Here is an 18,103-nt window from a genome sequence, read left to right as displayed (position 1 = left end):
TAGGCTAATAATTTGTAAAATATTACGTCTTCATTAAGCAAAATTTCCAAATTTGGGATTTTAATTTGTGTTTTGCACAAGCAGTTAGGAGTAGGCAGACACATTACATTATTGCATTTAAATTTTGGCCAAAAGTATTCTAATTCACTGTCACTTAAAATTATATCAACTAAGCTTTTTTATTATTATTTCATTTATTTTAAAATATATTTAAGTATTAATTTATTGACATAATTATAGTACAATATAGAACTGACTCGATAAAACTTTTATAAAACTGTTCAACATTGTTTCAATAATTTATAAGTTTCCTTACCCATCTACTCGTACCTGGTTTTCATCCATTTTGTTTATTTAAAAGATTGTTCAACCTTATTTTCCTATTTTCTCTATTTCGTGTAGGCTACTGCCTGTCTTTGGTATTTTCTCTCTATCCTCATATACTTTGCTACAGACCATCTATCCCATTTTAATTTGTATAATCTATGGTCTCATTTTTATAACCACCCTCAACTTGTAAAAATTTTTCCTCCATTTCTAACATATCTTCTTCCTTTTTATTTATGCTTTATTTTTAATGTAATCTCCCCTCACCTGACTTTTGAATTATTCTATAATTTGTATTTTATCTCTGCCTGTTCACCTAGTTCAGCCTTAACCCCCTCTTCCAATTTCTTTAATCCTTCATTAAGACTATGTAAATCTTTGTTTTCATCTTCCATTATATCTTTATTCACCTCTGTTACTTTATTATTAAATTCCTCTCTAATTTTCTCCATATTTTGTTTTAGTTGTTAAATACTTATTTTGTAATAAAATAGATTTGAACAAGTAAAATAAAAATTTATTCAGCGACAAAACAGATAACTGTTTTAGTATTCCGTGACGTCCTTCCCTGACAACGTGCTGTCGCTAGGAACAGATCGCGCGTAGTACAGAAGACGGTCACGGCCACCAGATGACAGGCCCTATCCTCTCTTTCCGATTTTGTGTGAGAGGTAGCGAAAGATCTTGTAATAAAACTAACTTATCTTTATAACTAAAAATTTACTAGCTGGACTATATAAGACCTCAATTTATTATCATGTAGAAAACAACCAATATATATTGAAAATATTACTTTTTAGTATTATGTATTTTAGTTATTTAACCACGACATTAAACATGAGATACGCTAACGTTTATACGTTTGGTGGACGGACAGTATATACACAGGAATTAATTAGTTTTCATGTAGAGTGGAGACGCAACACTATTGCGTCACCACTCCAATTTTTGAGACTAGAAAAAGAAAACTATTATTTTTAGATTCTTTATGTTTCGTGTTTTTCGAATATACTGTACTTTTTTGGTTCTTTGTGCTGTCAATCTTCGTACTTTTGTGGTAATATAAACGTATATGTGTATTTACCGCAGTTTAGATTGAGCCATAAAATCTACACGCGCATTCACGGCGATAACAATGGCATCACAAGTTTTTAATAATATCCTATATACATTTTAAAATAGACGTAGGGAGTTTTGTTAGTGTATTACATTTAAAATGTACTGAACCAATAAAATATGCTGAGTAGAATACAGTTCAAATTGTGCAATAACTGTAGAATATCTAATCAAATATTTTATTGCTCCTAACAATTGCACCATTGTATGGCAAAAGTCATATTTTATTCTAAATTTTAAACTCTCACACCACATTACCACCAACGTCCGAACTTACATAATTGTTCATACATTCAAGTCTCATTACCGTAACTTAGGGTCAAATCCACAATTTAATTATCTCAGCAAGTTGTACAAGCATGTACATACTGGGTTTATGCTTCCTCTGGTTTATGCTATCATTATAGCTTCTTAAGCCTTCGTTTAGTTTTTTAAATTTACTTACAAGATTCATTTGTAGATATCTCCTTGAGCAATAAAATAGAGTATCAGTGACTTGTGAATCTGCAAAAAAGTGTCATCCACTACAATACATTGTACTATTTTACTTTAAAGAGGGAAATTAGCATGACCTAACCTATTATCTCAGAATGACTGAAGTTAGTCTCATCGCTCAATTTCATAACAACTTCACAGTGGGGTTGAACCGCATTTACATTTAAGTAGTCTGTTTCTTTGAACACCTTTAAGTATCTTTCTATGAGATTTGGTACCTTGGCGAACTTTGACACATTCACGCGTGGATCGATATTTCTGTATGTGATGACCGGTCATGTTCATGGCTTCTTACTTGCCTAAAACCTCACAACCATCTTCCTCCTTCACAACTATTGAAAGGAGTTTCCTAAACTCACCTTGTATTCCAAACTCGCCCCAATGTATCCTAAGTTTTGCTTTTTAGATCTAATTAATGTTTTGAATTTTCTTTAGTAAAGTTGTTAAAGCAACTTGCCATTTTATGACGTAGACAACTTTTCAATACTCTTTGCAGAGTGTTGGTGCAAGCATTCTTCTCAACATGTAACATTTCACTTATTACACAACTAGGAATTACAATAGCAGTTCCATTTAAATTCAAACCAATACAATAGGGTAATTAATCGTTACACACCATTGTTGCCAAATATTTAATGGTATTTATTTACTAGACCATTAATTTCCAACAATAAATTTTACAGTATACTTTACTATCTCTAATTACAATATTCTTTACTCTAGTTAAACTAACAGGACTTATATGAGTAACTAAACCTGAATATCCCTGTGACTTCTTATCACTAAGGTGGCCGCACCTTACTATTATCCAAGTCAATACCATTCTCATTAAATTTAAATCCCAGCTATGAAAAACTCATGTATGACAATGTTACACTTCCCTTTAACAAGTTTTATGTTTCCTGGTCTCATTTGATCAATAACTCAACCCCAAAAATGTTGAGATTTATTATGACCCCAGATTATTGAGTGATGTAAATAAATCTCTACTCACCCTAAACTATCAAAATCTGTTTCATTCTTTGGTGAAACTCTTCAGATGTGGAATATATCCCATTAGCAGCATAAGAAATTTAAATCTACCAAAGGGTTTGATAAGGGTAGTCAGATCTGAAGCCTAGATTAATGTGCTAAAACCCATTTTTACTACGTAAGGTGCTAAAATATTTGCAACCTGCCACCTTGATTGAAGTTTCTCCAAAGGACGGTATTTGACAGGAAGCTCCCATTATACCAGTATTGATCTCTTTGGAATCAAAACGAACAGTTTAAAAGTTTGTTTGTAAACAATTACTTGTGAACTAGTGTACCATTTCGATAATGTTAATTTTTTGTAGTGACTCAAGTTTACTTTTAAGTTTAGGCCTAATAGTAAACAGGTACCTACCTAGATGCATGAACTACTGGTATGACATCTTTTTTCATGATTATTTTGTGATGGCCTCTAATAAACCCATTCCAGATATTAACTGAGGATATTATCATTATATAATATAAATAACATTACTGTCAGAACCACCCTTTACACAATATATGACTAAGCCTAGCACTTTCATTCTATCTGACTGAAACCAAAGTCTATCTCAGAGTTTCTTAGGGATTTTACTCTCTTTATCAAGTTAAGTTCAGCTGATTCTGAAAAACCTAAAATGCATGAAGCCGTCCTGGTGTTTATTACATAAAATTCTAAACAACGATTCATGTTTTTAGAAATTACATTTAAAGTACTTTTACCTGAAATATATAACCTCTGTCCTGTAAAAGGGTTAGCCTAACATCAGTGTTGGCTAGTTTGACATCAGTACAGAGAACATCAAACACATTTCGATTTAGAATATTAATATCAGCACCTGTATCAATATTACTCCAGGGATTGCTAAGGAATATCTCACTTTAAGCATACAGGCTTATGGACGGCCTCCTTTTGTAATACATGGATTTATGTAGCAGCGGTCTTAAAATGTAGTGTTTAACATTACAAGAAACTAAAATTCACAGTACCAAGTTACTATGTAGTTTAATTAAATTAATACAGGTGTCAATGCTGTCTCTCAACATGAGCTTGGACTTATAAATATTAAGAGAAAGCACATTTTTATCAAGCCATTTTATTACTTTGAGAAATATCATTATGCGCATTTTGGAAAACTTTGTTCCAACTGGATCCTCAAAAAATACACACGTACTATCGGAAAAAAGTAAGTTTCTAATTTTAGAAAAATGACTTACGTAGATAAACAGGATAGGTCCCAAAGTGCTATCCTGGATTACCCCACAATTTACTGACGTCACAGAACTATTAACTGTGTTAATTGTGGTTATATCTCCACGTTTTTTCGAGGTAATGTTTTCAACTAAATTAATTGATCTTTTATTCCAACTAATTTTAATTTTTGGAATAATCTTTACTCATGTAAATACTACAAAATTGTCACGTTTTATACATACAGCCGTTTTTTATTTGGTCCTGTTTATAGAAGTGTCTAAATTCCACACTTTAAATGTATGTACTTTAACGTGCAATGATAAAATAATGCTTGTACTCTATATGTACTCAATGAACTTACCTTAAAAAACTATAAATTTAATTAACGTTAAAAAAATATTTTTCGAACCCATAATCGATTGCACGGTCTTAAATAAAGTTGCCCATGTAACTTTAGAAAACCGATAATCACCAAAACATTCCTTCCCTGTTGTTAGTTTTATCAGTTTAGTTTCTTTCCTTTGAATCAACCCTTCCGGCCGTAGCTGCGTTATTTGAACAGCTGATAGTCTTCCTTGAAGTTGATTTAAGGTTATGTATTTACAATCCGTAGTTGTCAAGCCACTAAGATTGTCTCTAATGAGATTTAAAAATAATTTGAAACACATATTCGCCTGAAGAAATCTATTTCAGTGTAACTTATAGCATACATGTTTTACGAGAGTTTTGCGAATGAACGGTAGGACATCAAAAAGTGATTACAGAATACATAATATAAATATATAACTTTAAATCAGTATGTATTCGAAAAAAAGTTTGCTGTTAAGAGTTTATAGAAATATATGTTTAAATACTTTATTTGATAGATGGGATTGGCTGAAACTGTACAAATTATTATTTTAAACATTTAATACGTACAGTGTAATTATTTAAGTAGAAAATTATGTAAAACATTGTAATTAGAGTTCCAAATGTATAAACTTTTATCTTGTAAAGGATTTTTATTGACATAATTTATTTTAATAAGAAATCTTTCTATAACACACCATTATTTTATACACATGTTAATACAAAAAAATATGAACAACCATAAAAATCTTAACATGGTTATATTTTTAATTTTTTCCGCTACATTTTAAATCCGGCTGAAATGTGTCCCTTTTGATTTCAGTCCTATAAGAACAATGTCAAACTTCAAACACATTTACGACCCGTAGAATAATGGGAGGTGTCTAATTTTACATATGTGATTTCGTATCTAAAGCTTTTAGTTTTATGATATTTTTTTCAGAAAAAGCTCTGAATATTTCATTTATTTAATCGTTGCACGTCACAGTCAAAGTCCTTTACAGTTTAACCATAATATAAGAAATAGTACAACAGGACATGTGAGCAAGGTAAAACCACGCACTCGTACAGATACAACCTGGAACTACGCAACTTTAATTATACTGCGGAAGAGATATAGGGGCGTGATAATAGGATAATAAAGTAAACTCGGAATTATTATTTATTAAACTTTTCTAAATTATCTTTGGAAGCTAGAGGTAATAGCAAACTATAAACTATATTTCTCTATTGTAAGATAAGTGCGACAATTAAGACATGAGCTATTTTGTTTTACAACGTTTCCATTCATCTAATATTTACAATCAAATACACATTTTATTCCTGATTAAAATTTATGGGTACTTGCAAAATAATCAGCAAAAGTACATTTTGGGCGAAAACAAATGTTAACTTGGACAATGCTTAAATTTATGAAAAGTGATCATAAGGCTAAAAAGGAAATATGTTATTTTTTATGTATATGCATTTTCCTACGTAGAAGGTGTAGCCTATATGCTATGACGATTTATATAACTCACTACAAGGCGGCGCTGCAAAATATAAAAGTTATCGAAGCGCCTGCACATTATAAACTGTAATTACGAGACAGTGACGTATATCAAATGTCCAAACAATTTTTAAAGGCGCTAAGTTTTTATGTATATTTGTCTTTAAAATAAATTTCTGGTTTGAACTTAAAGCTTGAGTGGTAGAACAACTTCATAATAAAGTGCATGTACTTGTACAATGGCCATAAACATACACTTTTGACTGATTTTCTTGATCGTTGCAACAAGGGAAACTCTACATCGGCGAAATCTAATTCAATTGAACCTGAAGTGCTCATACACGGGAAAATTTAAGAAAAGCGTGTGAAGCTGTGGGAAACAACTAATTCAGAATAAAGAAACTCTACGAGCAAAGTAGGGTTCTAAGAGCAAAGATACCCAGTGCGACTGAAATTTCAAAACCCAATACAAAAGACGTGACCCAACGCTTTAATGGGGTTGGCCGTACAGAAGTACTGAAACAGAAATATTAACTGGCATTTATCACAGCTAAGATCTCATTACACGTGATAATGGCGAACTTTCTACTTTAATGATTACGGGACACTTAAATAACAGATTAAATTCAAATTCTAATGAAATGAACTCAAGAAAACTGAAAATACAAGAACACTGTATAAATATGCGGCACTACAGTACACATATTAGTACACAGTACATATCATAGGATGATTCATTGTTCGGGATCATTCCTTTAGCGTATAAAGTGTTTATGAAAGGTTGGCTATACACATGCATATTTACCAGTAAGTGATGTAGTGTAAGTGGTCATAATTCAATCATCACCTTTAGCATAAGGTTCCTGATAGGTGGCTGTCCTGGGAAAGTTCATCTTGAATTTATCAAATAAGCAAATATTAAAATAATTTCGTTCGGTTCATTTTGATCTTGAAAGTGTTTCCGATACATCGAAATTTAAGTTACAATGTAGACCTAAGACTCATTTGCTTTTCTCAGTATGATTGCTAGTTACATAACAATAAAAAAAACAATTAAAGACTTGAAGAAAGTAGAACTTCTACTATAAATAAACTATGCGTACTTTACAGAAGAAACCTTAAAGGAATATAAATTGTGCTTGTAAGATTTATGTTTAAAATTATACATTTTTGTTAAATGATTTGATTTAAGGGTTTAAATTTTGATGTAACTAAAGGTAAGGTCTTTTAAGGGTGCTAAATACATTTGAGCATGTAGCTTTTGTGAACATTTCACTAAAAAGTTGCTTAAATAATTTTAATAAAATGTGAGTACATATATTTTAAGTACACCATGGTATCCAATATTTTAAACTATAAAATTGGAGTATTAGGGGATAAATAGATTCAAACAATAAAATAAAAATGTATTTATTGATTAAACAAATAACTGGTTTTAGTATTCTGGTTAGCGTCGCCGTGCTGTCCTTCCTCACAACGTGCTGTCAGAAAATTAAATACGGATAACAAACGATGTTCTTAACCTTCTTTAATGACGCTCGACGGCAATCGGTATTAATACGTAGAAAGACCTCCTCTACAATTGGTTTGTCAGAAACTGTCAAAGTCCTCTACAGTTTAACCGTAATATAAGAATAGTACAACTGGACTTGTGAGCAAGGTCAAACTAAGCACTCGTGCAGATACAACCTGGAACTACGCAACTTTAATTATACTGCGGAAGAGATATAGGGCGTGATAATAGGATAATAAAGTAAACTCGGAATTATTATTTGTTAACATTTTCTAAATTTTCTTTGGAAGCTAGAGGTAATAGCAAAACTATAAACTATATTTCTCTATTGTAAGATAAGTGCGACAATTAAGACATGAGCTATTTTGTTTTACAACGTTTCCATTCATCTAATATTTACAATGGATTTACAATTATTTACAATCAAATACACATTTTATTCCTGATTACAATTTATGGGTACTTGCAAAATAATCAGCAAAATTACATTTGGGGCGAAAACAAATGTTAACTTGACAATGCCTTAAATTTATGAAAAGTGATCATAAAGGCTAAAAAGGAAATATTGTTATTTTTTATGTATATGCATTTTCATACGTAGAAGGTGTAGCCTATATACTATGACGATTTATATAACTCACTACAAGGCGGCGCTGCAAAATATAAAAGTTATTGAAGCGCCTGCACATTATAAAACTGTAATTACGAGACAGTTACGTATATCAAATATCCAAACAATTTTTAAAGGCGTTAAGTTTTTATGTATATTTTGTCTTTAAAATAAATTTCTGGTTGAACTTAAAGCTTGAGTGGTAGAACACTTCATAATAAAGTGCATGTACTTGTACAATGGCCCAAACATACACTTTTATGACTGATTTTCTTGATCGTTGCAACAAGGGAAACTCTACATCGGCGAAATATAATTCAATTGAACCAGAAGTGCTCATACACGGGAAAATTTTAGAAAAGCGTGTGAAGCTGTGGGAAAACAACTAATTCAGAATAAAGAAACTCTACGAGCAAAGTAGGGTTCTAAGAGCAAAGATACCCAGTGCGACTGAAATTTCAAACCCAATACAAAAGACGTGACCCAAACGCTTTAAATGGGGTTGGCCGTACAGAAGTACTGAACAGAATATTAACTGGCATTTATCACAGCTAAGATCTCATTACACGTGATAATGGCGAACTTTCTACTTTAATGATTACGGGACACTTAAATAACAGATTAAATTCAAATTCTATGAAATGAACTCAAGAAAACTGAAAATACAAGAACACTGTATAAATATGCGGCACTACAGTACACATATTAGTACACAGTACATATCATAGGATGATTCATTGTTCGGGATCATTCCTTTAGCGTATAAAGTGTTTATGAAAGGTTGGCTATACACCATGCATATTTTACCAGTAAGTGATGTAGTGTAGTGGTCATAATTCAATTCATCACCTTTAGCATAAGGTCCTGATAGGTGGCTGTCCTGGGAAAGTTCATCTTGAATTTATCAAATAAGCAAATATTAAATAATTTCGTTCGGTTTCATTTTGATCTTGAAGTGTTCCGATACATCGAAATTTAAGTTACAATGTAGACCTAAGACTCATTTGCTTTTCTCAGTATGATTGCTAGTTTACATAACATAAAAAAAACAATTAAGACTTGAAGAAAGTAGAACTTCTACTATAAATAAACTATGGCGTACTTTACAGAAGAAACCTTAAAGGAATAAAATTGTGCTTGTAAGATTTATGTTTAAAAATTATACATTTTGGTTAAATGATTTGATTTAAGGGTTTAAATTTTGATGTAACTAAAGGTAAGGTCTTTTAAGGGTGCTAAATACATTTGAGCATGTAGCTTTTGTGAACATTTCCTAAAAAGTTACTTAAATAATTTTAATAAAATGTGAGTACATATATTTTAAGTACACCATGGTATCCAATATTTTAACTATAAATTGGAGTATTAGGGGATAAATAGATTCAAACAATAAAATAAAAATGTATTTATTGATTAAACAAATAACTGGTTTTAGTATTCTGGTTAGCGTCGCCGTGCTGTCCTTCCTAACAACGTGCTGTCAGAAAATTAAATACGGATAACAAACGATGTTCTTAACCTTCTTTAATGACGTTCGACGGCAATCGGTATTAATACGTAGAAAGACCTCCTCTACAATTGGTTTGTCAGAAACTGTCAAAGTCCACTACAGTTTAACCGTAATATAAGAATAGTACAACTGGACTTGTGAGCAAGGTCAAACTAAGCACTCGTGCAGATACAACCTGGAACTACGCAAACTTTAATTATACTGCGGAAGAGATATAGGGCGTGATAATAGGATAATAAATTAAACTCGGAATTATTATTTGTTAAAATTTTCTAAATTTTCTTTGGAAGCTAGAGGTAATAGCAAACTATAAACTATATTTTCTCTATTGTAAGATAAGTGCGACACATTAAGGACATGAGCTATTTTGTTTTACAACGTTTCCATTCATCTAATATTTACAATGGATTTACAATTATTTACAATCAAATACACATTTTATTCCTGATTACAATTTATGGGTACTTGCAAAATAATCAGCAAAATTACATTTGGGGCGAAAATAAATGTTAACTTGACAATGCTTAAATTTATGAAAAGTGATCATAAGGCTAAAAAGGAAATATGTTATTTTTTATGTATATGCATTTTCATACGTAGAAGGTGTGTAGCCTATTATACTATGACGATTTATATAACTCCACTACAAGGCGGCGCTGCAAAATTATAAAAGTTATTGAAGCGCCTGCACATTATAAACTGTAATTACGAGACAGTTACGTATATCAAATATCCAAACAATTTTTAAAGGCGTTAAGTTTTTATGTATATTTGTCTTTAAAATAAATTTCTGGTTGAACTTAAAGCTTGAGTGGTAGAAACACTTCATAATAAAGTGCATGTACTTGTACAATGGCCAAACATACACTTTTGACTGATTTTCTTGATCGTTGCAACAAGGGAAACTCTACATCGGCGAAATATAATTCAATTGAACCAGAAGTGCTCATACACGGGAAAAATTTTAGAAAAGCGTGTGAAGCTGTGGGAAACAACTAATTCAGAATAAAGAAACTCTACGAGCAAAGTAGGGTTCTAAGAGCAAAGATACCCAGTGCGACTGAAATTTCAAACCCAATACAAAAGACGTGACCCAACGCTTTAATGGGGTTGGCCGTACAGAAGTACTGAACAGAATATTAACTGGCATTTATCACAGCTAAGATCTCATTACACGTGATAATGGCGAACTTTCTACTTTAATGATTACGGGACACTTAAATAACAGATTAAATTCAAATTCTATGAAATGAACTCAAGAAAAACTGAAAATACAAGAACACTGTATAAATATGCGGCACTACGGTACAAATATATAGTACACAGTACATATCATAGGATGATTCATTGTTCGGGATCATTCCTTTAGCGTATAAAGTGTTTATGAAAGGTTGGCTATACACATGCATATTTACCAGTAAGTGATGTAGTGTAGTGGTCATAATTCAATCATCACCTTTAGCATAAGGTCCTGATAGGTGGCTGTCCTGGGAAAGTTCATCTTGAATTTATCAAATAAGCAAATATTAAATAATTTCGTTCGGTTCATTTTGATCTTGAAGTGTTCCGATACATCGAAATTTAAGTTACAATGTAGACCTAAGACTCATTTGCTTTTCTCAGTATGATTGCTAGTTACATAACATAAAAAAACAATTAAGACTTGAAGAAAGTAGAACTTCTACTATAAATAAACTATGCGTACTTTACAGAAGAAACCTTAAAGGAATAAATTGTGCTTGTAAGATTTATGTTTAAAATTATACATTTTGTTAAATGATTTGATTTAAGGGTTTAAATTTTGATGTAACTAAAGGTAAGGTCTTTTAAGGGTGCTAAATACTTCATACATTTGAGCATGTAGCTTTTGTGAACATTTCCTAAAAAGTTACTTAAATAATTTTAATAAAATGTGAGTACATATATTTTAAGTACAACCATGGTATCCAATATTTTAACTATAAATTGGAGTACTAGGGGATAAATAGATTCAAACAATAAAAAAAAAAATGTATTTATCGATCAAACAAATAACTGGTTTTAGTATTCTGGTTAGCGTCGCCGTGCTGTCCTTCCTCACAACGTGCTGTCAGAAAATTAAATACGGATAACAAACGATGTTCTTAACCTTCTTTAATGACCCTCGACGGTAATTAATACGTAGAAAGTTCCTCCTCTACAGTTGGTTTTGTCAGAAACACTGTCAAAGTCCTCTACAGTTTAACCATGAATATAAGAATAGTACAACTACAGGACTTGTGAGCAGGTCAAACCACGCACTCGTACAGATACAACCTGGAACTACGCAACTTTAATTATACTGCGGAAGAGATTATAAGGCATGGTAATAGGATAATATAAGTAAACTCAAAATTAATATATATTAAACTTTTTAACATTATCTTTCTCATTCCCTCGGGGTGTCACGACTAATATTAACGGTAGCCACTCTACCTTATTGTAGATTAAAGACCAAAATTTTAGATATTTTTTCTTGCGTATTTCCCCTCTTATCTTCATTGCTTTGTACGGAGGCTAATTCATTTTTGCACATGTCACATTTCCAACATTTTATTTATGTTTTCGTAAAATGTGCCGCACCCGCGCGTGGACAAGCCGGATATAATATAAGATTGCAGTCCAGCAACTTTTAAGTTAAGTATGGAGTTCCAATTCGGAACTTGACAATGAACTTTCCAAAATTGAACATATTTCGTATATATATTTATATATTAAAGTAGTTCTTTTACGATGGAGCCTCAAAATAATATTACGACTCATAAAACACCCACAGCCAAGGCACGTCTATACTGTACTGGACAAGTTTGAACCCGTATTTAGATTATCGTGGAGACTAGAGATACGAGACAGATAACAACTGACAGCTATTAAGGAATCTTAAACCAATACTTAACTGCTATCAACTGGAGAATATAGCTGAAGGGCCAGATGAAGTCATCTCGCGCGCGCGCGCACGCACACGAACTGAGAGTTAATTATATACGATAGTTAATTATTTGATATTAGAGCTATCCAAATGGGGTTGAAAATAATACTTCATGAACAATACTGCTCATATCTAACTCGTATGCAAGAATATACAATATATTTATGCTTAATCATTGCATCTCCTCGGTTATTTATAAGGGAATAATAATTAAAGTAATATGTAATTTATTTTTACACAGTGTCAGTCAGAGTTCTTATCTAATCATGATAACACACTGGTCACGGTACTGCAGCACTCACAATCCAACACACATACCTTATCTCACCGAGTATACACTCAACGAAACACATTCCCTTGACTAAATTTAGTAGTTGATTTTACATATACTTCCTTATAATGAGTAACATCAAATACTATAACGTAAAATGTAATTATTGCTTAATAAGTCTATTCGACAGAAAACCTTTACGTTGCACAAAATATAGCTAAGTATTCTTGAATTAGGACAATCATTCTAAATTAATTTTAATGTTATATAACTAATATTAATTTGGCCCGAAGCCACCCCACCCCAGGCATTCACGCGTTCCTTCACTGAACATGCACACCCGAGGCACGGAGGCACAACAGTCACCAAACCAAGAAAAGGTATAATTTGTACTATTTACACACCCCTTAAGACATTCTGATAAACATTCCACTTACATCGTCTTTTGTGAGTAACCATTTCTCAACTTTAGCAAGAAACTTTTTACAGTTTTTATTGTTAATTTTGATTAAATTCGGTAACTGATTGTAAAGTTTTCGTCCCAAAAATACAAAGCTTTTTTGAAAATTGTTTTATGAACTTTAGGATGGGTGCAGAATCCTTGTGTTGAATTTCTAGTTTTTATTATATGTCCTTTCAACACCTTAATTCCCAGTTCTATTAAAAAAAACACTTTAAAACTTTGAAAATAAATAAATGAGTCAAGGGGAGAATATTTAATTGGTTAAATAAGGGAGGCGCGGAAGTACGTTTGGGTTTGAATGATAAAATTCTTACAAAATGATTGTGTGTTACGATTAATGGATTTATAGTCGCCTTGTCTGTTCCTTCCCAGTTTTCAATGCAGTAATTTAATCTAGAGTCTATGAGTGCTAAATAGAGGACGCGCATTAATTCCGAACTCAACATATTTCTTAGGAAATAAATTTGTCTTATATTTTTCCGGAGTTTTGACTGAAGTTGAGAAATGTAAGTTTTCCATGAAAGTCTATCATCTATGTATATACCAAGGTACTTTATTTGATTGACTTGCTCAATTTTGACACAATTACAGTTTTGGTTTACTGGGTAACAAAGGTTATTATTGTGAAATCGTAAATCTAGGTCAAAGGAATAGCCTCTAAGGTCAAAGTTTACAAGACATGTTTTGGATGCATTGATAATTATCCATTAACATCCATTAGGTTTTCCTCTTCGCTATTATTGAATTTATAATGTATTTAAAAATTTTATATTTATTTAACTCAATAATGAATGCTTCATTCTATAAATCAATAAAGTATAATAACGCTGACATATAATTTCTTTCCATCTGCAGAAAATAATTTATTAAAAATATACTATTAATTACACTAATCGTAAAATTCATATTGGGAAGTGCAATACTTGATGATAGTGTGATAATGCTTTTACCATCAAATTAGTTGATGATTATCCAAGAAATTATTATCAAACTGTAAAGTTTCAGATGAAAATATAAGATAAATATAGTTATAGAATTGTAAATTAAATTTCCGTATGGCAAAAATGATGTTATATGCAACTTACCTACTTACCTTGTGTGGTGTATATCTTGAAAGTGTGAACCAAGGCTGGGAATTTAATCAGAAGTGTATTGTCTTATATAGTCATCATAATAAAATTATATGAAATAAAACCACACCCCGTGACAGTTTTGATATCAAGCGCACAGACTTTCCATTGTTTTTGGGTTGATTAGCGTAACCATTGATAAACGTTTCTTGTTCCATAAAACAAAAAATACAGACAGGCAGTAAACTTAACAAAATATGACTATACTTTATGAGACATTTCTTATTTTGATCTGACAAAACATACGGTAAGATTTATGAGTAATTCATGGCCACTCCGTATAAACGTTTAAATAAAATTATATTATGGCAGTGCAAAGTACAAATATGACCTAAGAAGTGTATTTCTGTCTCTAGGCATTTTTAAAACTTTTTTTTTCATATTTATTATCTCCATATGTTTATTAATCGCTATTTTAAATATTTTACTTTAAATTCCACAACGTAATCCGAACAATTAAAGTTATATTTATAAAAATGATTATAAAAGGAATTTTGTATTTTAATGTGATATATTATTCTCTTTTAAATTTTGTATAAAGGCATTTTTCCTTGTGTACACAATGAGTTTAGTGCTATTTGTAAATAAGAGTGTGTAAGGTGCATAATAAATTATTCATAGTTTATATTATCTGTTAATTTATTTGCAGTATATTTATAATAATGGAATTGATCTGGGAAACTCATAAGCTATAATGATTACTGGAAACATGGAAACATTTTAGTTACGCCCAATGAAAACAAAGTCTGAAATTTTTTATATATATTTTTTGCTTTATTAGTGAAAATATATTTGAGAAGTGCTAACCAAAGAATTATGTAGGAAGATCTATTCAATGAGATCTACAACTGAAATCGAGGTATGTGCAAGGGGGAAGGTTAATACGTTGGAGGTCTCGCTGGTGAACGTTCCTTGAGGCGTATAGGCTACAAGCGTATATAATCCGGAGGGTAATCTGGGTAGAAGACGTTTTTGTTGGATCCAGGGTACCGTAGATGTTGTGGATACCATGGAAGTTGTGGATTACCGGGGTTGTTGTGGATAATGGCACTCCCGCAGGTTTGCCAACAATCCCTTGGTCCATATCACCATATCCTCCACGGCCATGACCTTTACCTGCACCTGTATGCACGTCTAGGATATTTTCACTGGACCCGAGTCTGAAAAGCGAGTTCACGTAGCAAGCATATATTGCATTATGCTTAGGGTTTGCTGCATCTTTCTTTAGTTCTTCTAAATTTTGGGCCACACTGTTGGATGTTGTGGGAGTTGTGTCTATGGAGCTGGAGATCTCGTCCTGAAAAAGATACAGGTATTTATTCTAGGTGTATGTAAGTGCTATACAAGTCTACTGTGGTAGTGTATGCTTGAGTGCTAGTTTTACATGAACATAACTATTGATATAATCATTATTATAATATTGTGAATAAATGTACTTTTATAAATGTTGACACTATATCAGCTACAAGCTTATGTAAACATAATTATAATTTCTTTGTTTTGTCCATGAATACAGAGGTAATATTAGGCCCACATGGCCCTTCCTTACCTTGACTTCAAAACATTTCTTTTTTGTATACTGATAAAAATAGACAAATCGAATGAGAAAATTAGTATATGTATTCCAATTCCAACTAATTATGAAAAAATAATTGTTTTTAGCAATTTCAAATCTTACTTAACTGTTATAATATTTTTTTTAGTAATTCAGAAATTTTAGTTGTTTATTGATGTAGCAAACTAAAACTATCAAGTGTTTTACACCAAAACGGCTAAATGTGTGGTTCCAAAGGTTTTTACATTTTTATTACATTACTATCATGATACTACGAATCATAGTTTAGTATTAAATACCTTAATTCTAAATTTTTTTTGTCACTTATAGTCTTTCTCAAAATGTTTGAACAAAATCAAACATTAATGGTTGTAGATATCTGTAAACACCTTGTATTTTTTCAGGAATCTCTAATATATGGGTAATTTCATTTAAAATAACATTACCCAAATTTACTCATACAAAAGTAAAATTTCAAAAGCCCCAGTAATTAAATATTAAAGTGAACGCACAATTTTGCATACACCTTCATTCGCCTGAGTATATTATATTACTCGAGTGGTGGGAACAAAATAGTAATAATATAAGCTTTAGTTGGCAAGTTTGATTGTAGTTGATCCAGGTACCCTAGCTGAAACTGATAATACTAGCTGGGCAGTAGTTTTAAAATTATATAAGTGATAGTGACAAATTTCTCTCTTTTTTATATAACACGAAGGATTTTCTTAATTATACATAATTCTATTTTGAACAAACAGGATTTAAGTAAAAGATGTAAATTTGAAAACACAATTATTTAATTACAGTTGCTTATTATCGATTTGTTTATGCAACAGGATTTCGCACATTTGGTATCATTGTACTTTACAAAGTTAGTATAGTTGCGCTCCTAATTTAGTAACATGCAAAGGCGGTATATCTTGTTAAATATAAGATATACTTAAAACATTCTAAAATTAATTTAAGTTAATCTCAAGCAGGGTTTAGCTACGAAATTGTGTTTCATTATGACTCTTGTAAATTTCTGATCTATTTTCATTCAAGTATGGATATTGACTATTAAACAAAAAAAACGTATAAAAACTACTGAGGATTTTTTTAATAATCGAAATGATATACATTTCAATAGATCGAATATTTCATTCTCAAAACACACAATGTTCGTAAATTCAGTTATATAATCTGAATAAGTAGTTAGAAGTTTACTCAGGACAAGCTTTTGAACTCTTATTTATCAATGACGTCTCACTTCTGATCCACGAGAAGATTCTTTGATGAGACGAATATTATAATTCATATCAATGATTCTAGATAGAATGTTTTGTTAATTTGGTGGTTTTTTTAAAGGTTACTTAAGTGATCAATATATATTATGATTACTCATATATTTATACTTTATATACAGTATATGTATGTATGTATGTATTATATTATATATATATATATATATATATATATAATATATATGTATATTATGTCAACTTATCATTTATTATTTGTTGATTTTCTTAAAGTTATATTTTAAGAGTTTCAGTTACTTGGTAATTTAGCAAGAAACTCACTAAGGAATTAAATTTGACAATTTTTATCTAAATTTAATGGTCAAAAGGCATATAAAATGTATTAACATAGAAAATCAAGAAATATCTATTCCCATAAATTTTCATTTTCTTAGATATTTATCCTAGCGTTTTTTATGGATATATTTATGGAAATATAATTAAAAAATTATATTTTTAATCTAAATATGTATTTAAATTGAAATTTATGGCCAATAAAAGCATATATAACTAAATACTTCATAAATTATATATTCTTTTTACCGTTAAGTCGGTGCGAACTATCGTTACTAGCAGGCAGAAACAGATGAGTTTCTGAAACATCATTCTTGCAACAACTTATACATAATTAAACAGTCAAACAATTAAATTCTCAATTTACGTATATCAATTTGTAATAAATAATATTCTACAAATACAAAAGTAAATGCCATTACTAAACCATATTTAGGTTCTTTTGTACGGGATTAATTGAATTCAAGTAAATAAAAGAAAATAGCATATTATACAGTAGTTTTCCACTTCGTTATTTTTGAATTTATAATTTATTTGAAATTTTTCATT

General features: G+C 30.9%; 1 protein-coding gene across 1 annotated transcript; it reads right to left on the bottom strand.

Moving 5' to 3' along the window:
* Nucleotides 1-15,257: 15,257 nt before the first annotated feature.
* On the bottom strand, nt 15,258-17,866 carry LOC124369717. The gene is made up of 2 exons (XM_046827773.1): nt 17,804-17,866; nt 15,258-15,722 (listed from the first exon to the last, which is right to left on the bottom strand). The coding sequence occupies exons 1-2, from the start codon at nt 17,864-17,866 to the stop codon at nt 15,258-15,260; spliced, it is 528 nt and encodes a 175-aa protein (XP_046683729.1).
* Nucleotides 17,867-18,103: the final 237 nt, after the last annotated feature.

This window comes from Homalodisca vitripennis, chromosome X (genome assembly GCF_021130785.1).
Source record: "Homalodisca vitripennis isolate AUS2020 chromosome X, UT_GWSS_2.1, whole genome shotgun sequence".
Classification (NCBI taxonomy): domain Eukaryota; kingdom Metazoa; phylum Arthropoda; class Insecta; order Hemiptera; family Cicadellidae; genus Homalodisca; species Homalodisca vitripennis.
The sequence above is the reverse complement of the archived record's forward strand: the minus strand, read 5'-3'. Positions and strand labels throughout refer to the sequence as shown.